The 6,396-nt window shown below is 36.1% G+C and overlaps 1 protein-coding gene across 1 annotated transcript; it reads right to left on the bottom strand.

Moving 5' to 3' along the window:
* Positions 1 to 950: 950 nt before the first annotated feature.
* On the bottom strand, positions 951 to 1,621 carry LOC116348185 (60S ribosomal protein L17-like). Its single transcript, XM_031779098.1, has one exon. It carries the CDS (start codon positions 1,579 to 1,581, stop codon positions 1,024 to 1,026), a length of 558 nt encoding a protein of 185 aa, XP_031634958.1. The 5' UTR covers positions 1,582 to 1,621; the 3' UTR covers positions 951 to 1,023.
* Between the last annotated feature and the right edge of the window lie 4,775 nt (positions 1,622 to 6,396).

Genomic DNA, 6,396 nt, shown 5'->3' with positions numbered 1-6,396 from the left:
GTGCAGCTTAACTCAGTTGATCGAATAGTGCCGCAGTAGTCGTAGTAGCCACTGTGCCCACATCACAGCAATATGGTATACCATAAATAAATTTTACAAAGTACAATAGGACGTACTTATTTACAATATCATATGTGGCATTAGAAATATATTACCCCAAAAATCGATAAAAAGACTTTTTGGTATTGATATTGCATGATATATTATTACACTTTACACACAGCAGAGGCATGTAGAAAACATGCTTTTCCATGGAACGACCTCAATTTATAGTTCTATTCGAAAACTTGTATGGGTTCGGTATAGAAATTTATGCAATTCAATACATTTTTCAAGACATTTGACGTCGACAATAAATGACTCAAACATTTTTGACAAACAAAAGAAAACGTGTTATTAACCCTAAAACCGTCCATCGGGCACTCAGTGCCCGAGCAAAATTTCAAACTAATATTAAACCATTTTTTTTCATCAAACATCACTACACTCCGATTTTTTTCATGTTGACGGCCTCTGTTCCTGCTCACAAATATAAAATATGCATCTATTCACGCCATGGTTTTAGAAAAAATGGCCGGCAAAAAAAGATGGTCATTTCGTCTCTGGAGAACTCAGTGCCGGGTTTTTACTGAAATAGTCCAAAAATGGTCTAAAACGATAGTCTGATGGTATGATGGTTTTCCATATAAGTGATATACACTGATTTGATAGTTTGTATATTTGCGAGAATATCACAAATTCTATCCATGGCTGTACCCTAAATAGCCATTGGATTTGCTATATGTGTTAGAAAAATGCTTGGCGAAGAAATCAGTAATCACTGGCGTATTACTCCCTAATAGCTCATCTTATGTGGCAAGTCATCACTTTTTCTTCTTTTCACGTAGACGTACAGAAAAACATTTTTGAATCATCAATAAGCAAAACACAAAAATTCCTTCGGTATTATAATGCGGTATTGTTTTTCTTTATTTTTATGAATTACACATTCATACATTTTGTTGGGAAAATGTAACTAGCTCGTTACTCGTTGCGCATCATCTTTTCCTTTTGACGTTGCAACTTCTTTTTCGACAACTTCTTCTTGGGTTCGTGATCAGCAACTTTGGCCACAACTTCTTCTTTTTCCGACAAAATAACTTCGATGTGGCATGGCGATGACATGTATGGATTGATACGACCATGAGCACGGTATGTACGACGACGAAGGCATGGAGCTCTGTTAACCAAAATATGGTCGATGACCAATCGGTCGACATCCAAGCCTTTGTATTCAGAGTTGCTTTCGGCGTTCTTCAATAATTGAAGCAAGAAGTCAGCTGATTTCTTTGGCCAACGTCCTTGGGTTGTTCCCCATTGTTTGGCTTGAGCACATCGGCCAACACCACCGTTGAAGTTACGGTATGGCACACATTCCTTCTTGTCAACGACATTCTTGAGGAAACGTTGTGCACGACGAAGTGGCATTTTCTTGATTGCTTGAGCGGCTTCATGGGTATTTTTGAAATGCACACGAAGGTTCGATCCGCGAGATTTGCAGCTTTTGGCTGCGTTATCTGGTTCACGAGCGTATTTACCCATTTTAAATTTTATTTTAATTTAATTGAGTTGTTGCCTACTTATGGTTAATGAAAAATGCCATATTTGGTTAATCACGGCAGTCCTCCAAGTGACGCAATACCAACATACGTACCAAAGGCAGCGGACTCGATTTCTTTAGCATATTTAGAGTGACGCAATATACATATAATATACAGTGAATCTAATTTTTTTGATAGACAAAATAACAAGCAAAGTAAGCAGAGAAACTCTCCACTAACATAGGATTCATATGCGAATGGCCTGTGAGTGGAGTGTGTCATGCAAAATTTTGTCTACCAAAAATATTAGATTCACTGTATATTATATGTATATTGCGTCACTCTAAATATGCTAAAGAAATCGAGTTCGCTGACTTTTGGAAAAGTGCAAAAATGCATATTTAAGTTGTATTTGGCACCACGTTGAGAACCCGCAATTTTTTTTACAAAAATTTCAAAATTCGGCCGCCAGATGGCATTTTTGAAAAATTTCACCATCGAAATAATTTTTTCGTAAAGAACAATGGCCATTCGGAATCTAGGGATCGCGTGGATAATGTTCAAAAAAGATCATCACGATCGGTTAAAAAGTCGCCGAGAGATGGTCAATTCTCCAATATTGGCCACAAACCGTTGTTTGTATGTCCGCTTATTTCTAAACTAATTTTAATTGAAAGTAGACTGAAAACTGAGCAAACATTTTGTACATACAAAATATATATACTAGGGTGGATGAATTTTTCTCGATTTGGCTCTACAGCCAGTATAGCTAATATGTATAATTTGACCATTTGAAGTTAATAAAGACTAAAATGGTCTTAATTGATGAAATAAGATCAATTTGAGCGTAGAAATGTGAAAAATAAACCAAAATTGTTATTACTATTTGGTGGTTCAATAAGTCTTTGGCCTGACAACCAGGTCGTGTCACGAATAAAATATCTCTTTATTTTTGACAAGTACCATCTGTCTCCAGACTACTGGAAAAACTTCAGACGAGTCCGTTCACGGACCTATGAGTTATAGCGCTTGAAAGAGACCAACCTCAAAATACACCTTATTTCAATATTTTATTACTTTATTCGGAAGAGAAGGAATTATATTGCACTATTATTCCACTCAGAGCATAGATAGAGGTCCCACCAAGCCACATCGGAAATAACAAAGTGATTCGTTATGAAAGTCATAGAAAATTAATATCACCTGTTTGGCTTTGAGAGACACCAGGTTGTGAAAATTTTGAAATATATTTTTTGTCTCTCAAGACAGTAATCTTTTGATTCAAAAAATTTAAAAATGACATAAATTAATCATTTGGCACCGTTCCAACTTATTTCAGTTGATAAAACAATATTTTCAAAGACACGGTCCCACAAAACGCGAGCTCGAACAAAAAAAGGGATTATATGGCTTTTTGCGGACATACCGGTTTTTGATGACCGTGTAGACTATACCTTATCCCAAAATGGATTGAATAGGTTCTGTAGGATACTGCTAATTAATTATCAACAAAAATATTTACATTATTTGTGCATAGAATGCTTAAAACATCGCAATAAAACTACCATTCAAAACCATTGTGAACAAATGCGGCAGCCTCCGTTCAAGTGAAGTTTTCTTGCACAAATGTTGGACTGATATATCGAAATGTTCTGTTCCACGTGATGCTTCGGATCTATTCTGGATTATTCACTAGGATATTGCAGACCCTCAAAGCAAGATCTTGGATTTTTTTAATCATTTCTTCAAAAAGAGACATTTTTGGGGTAGTTGTTTTCCTTTGCTTGTATTACCACATGCAAAAGTAATATAGAACTTCTTACTAGCTCCAGTAGATAGAAGAGAGTCTGAACAATATCACCAAGCTTAGTTTAAGCTTTGCTGATAGATTTGTCTTACAAAAATTGTTGTTGATTTAAAAAATCGAATTCTTTTTTTTTCCATTTTTCGATAAAAACTAGAGGTTGGTCTCTTTCAAGCGCTGTAACTTATAGGTCCGTGAACGGATTCGTCTGAAATTTTTCCAGTAGTCTAGAGACAGATGGTACTTTTAAAAAATAAAGAGATTTTTTATTAGTGACACGACCTGGTTGTCAGGCCAAAGACTTATTATTACTTATTTATTTCTAAAAATCAAATTTTTTGCGATATTTTTTGAAAAAGTTCTCTTCACTCTCGTTCAAGTCGCCACACTATATGACATATAACCCCATCAAAAAATGGCTGATTTGGAATCAGCTCATGCTTATACAACTACTCTGGGCTGTAGAGCCAATTCGAGAAAAATTCATCCACCCTATTGCATATGGTTCTTTCATCTGGTGGACTGGCACCACAAGCGCCAGTGCTAGAAAAAAACTAAATCATTTGCAAAGAGTAGCATGTCTAAGTGCTACTGGGGCCATGAAAACAACACCACAAAATTCACTTGATGTTCTCCTGGGCCTGCCAAAGCTTGAAGACTTCATAGAAGGCGAAGCAATGAAAACGGCATTCAGAATGAGAACTCAAGTAAATGGGAACTTTTGTTCCAGGGTATTACATGGGAATGCCTTAAGAAACCTTTTTAATATTGAAAGGGTACTTGAGGCTCCTTCTGACAAACTTAAGACTTCATCCTACAATTTTAGTAGGAGTTTTGAGATTATAATAACAAATAATCTAAATGAATTTTTCCAGCAAAAAGAGTGGGCTCAACACTCCTTTTTCACTGATGGATCAGTCAGAGAAACAGGCAGTGGCTGTGGGTTCTACTGTGAAACAGAGAACAGTACTCGCTCAATTCCCCTGGGACGGATAACAACAGTCAAACAGGCCGAAATAGCTGGAATTTTTCATTGTGCAAACAAAATAATGGAGGGCACTGTGGAGGGTAACATTGCGATCTTCACCGATAGCCTAGGTGCTATATCGGATCTTCAAAGATTCAAGGTGGAGAGTAGCTTGGTTATGAACTGCTACAGAGCATTACAGTGTATTGCCGAAACAAACAATCTTAGAGTTGTTTGGATCAGGTCACATATTGGTATAAGAGGGCACGACCTTGAAGATGGGGCTGCTAAAACAGCATCCCTTAGTGCAGTGGAAGGACCTGAACCGTTTCTACCAATAGATTATTCACGAGTCAAGGGCACTGTTGCAACATGGCTCAAAAATAGAGCCCGCCTCAATTGGCAGGGTACTTTTACATGTGAGCAAACGAAACATTTCGTGCAGCTCCCATGTCCCAAACTTACAGCCAACCTGACTGAGCTTTCCAAGATGCCAGAGTCAATAATCACCTAAGAAAGCTAAATCTTAGGGATGACCCTGACTGTAGACTTTGTGGTGATGAAGTGGAAACAACATCCCATCTTGTAGACAGATGTTCAAGGCTGAGTGAAATTAGGGGCAGGTTCACTGGATGGAGATCCTACCAGATGATTCATGCACCTAACGTATTCAGACTGGTACAATTTTTCAAGCGGGCATGTGAACAAAATCCATGTCTCGTACATATTTTTGGATAAAGACTATTTCGTGTATCATACTACACACACGGGCGTCTTGCAATAGGTTGTGAAACCTTAGCAACGAGTTTTACTTTGTATTCATTTAGAACAGTACACTCCCCGTTCAAATCCAATAATCCAATAATCCAACTGCACCGAACAGCGTTCCTTCGCCTTGGTGGTTTATTGAAAATAATTTCATTAAATAAATATAATGTGATACAATTTGATTTTTATCAAGCATTTTTGAGAGAAAAAATGAAAAATTATAGCTCCTCTCATGTAAATAATATAAATTTCATATAATATTTTTCAACTGCTTAAAATTTCTATAATCCATAACAAATTTTTGTATTTATCTGTTTTGCTTTAAATAATTTTCTATTCTCAGTTTGATCGTTGAAAAATAACTTCTAAATCAATTATATTTTCATCACTGTTTGGTATTTTTTTGGTATAAAAATCGTTGAATGACGTAAGCATATAATTCAATGGCTCATATTTTGTGTAATCAGTTGGTAAATCAAATAGTGGTGTTGCTCTGGTATCATGTGCTGAATATATTTTTACTGTTTGAAATATAAGTTGACTTTAAATCTCCGTGAATAATTTTGAAAATAAAAGACACTTGCGCCATCTTGCGTCTCTCCTCAAGAGTAATCATTTGCAGAAATAGTAGTCTATGTTCGTATTTTGGCAGTCTAAAATCTTTCCAGGTCATTCTCCTTAGAGCATACAATAAAAATTGTTTTTGTATTGACTCTATTCTTTTGCACATATTGTCGTAGTCTGGATTCCATATTTCAGATCCATACTCAATAATCGGTAATACAAATGTAAAGTAAAGGCATTTTAACGTCCATGGGTCGACAAAATCCCTGCTGTTGAATTTTAACCAAGCCAATCTTGATTTTGCCCTTGCAACAACATGCTCGATGTGTGATTTGAAATTCATCTTCACATCAAGCAATACTCCCAAGTCCTTCAATACTTCAATTCTTTCAATTTGCACGCCATCTACGTTGTAATTATATTCATATTTCAGTAATCCTCGATGATATGATATCAGTTTTGTTTTGTTAACATTCAACTTTAATAAATTACGTCCATAGTAATCTGCTACACGATCCAAATCCCTTTGAAGATGAATACAGTCATCTTCTGATTTTATACATTGTGAAATTTATTGGGTCTGATTTGGTATCTGATATCTTGACTATTTGTCTCCGTCCAGACAAATACGATTCGATCCATCTTAACAGCTGCGTATTTAATCCCATGATGTTTAGCTTTTGAATTAGTAATTTTATATTCACAGAATCAAA

The sequence above is a fragment of the Contarinia nasturtii genome, unplaced genomic scaffold, assembly GCF_009176525.2.
Source record: "Contarinia nasturtii isolate CC-2019 unplaced genomic scaffold, AAFC_CNas_1.1 Cnas_scaffold_2307, whole genome shotgun sequence".
Lineage (NCBI taxonomy): Eukaryota > Metazoa > Arthropoda > Insecta > Diptera > Cecidomyiidae > Contarinia > Contarinia nasturtii.
This window is presented reverse-complemented; position numbering and strand designations above follow the sequence as displayed.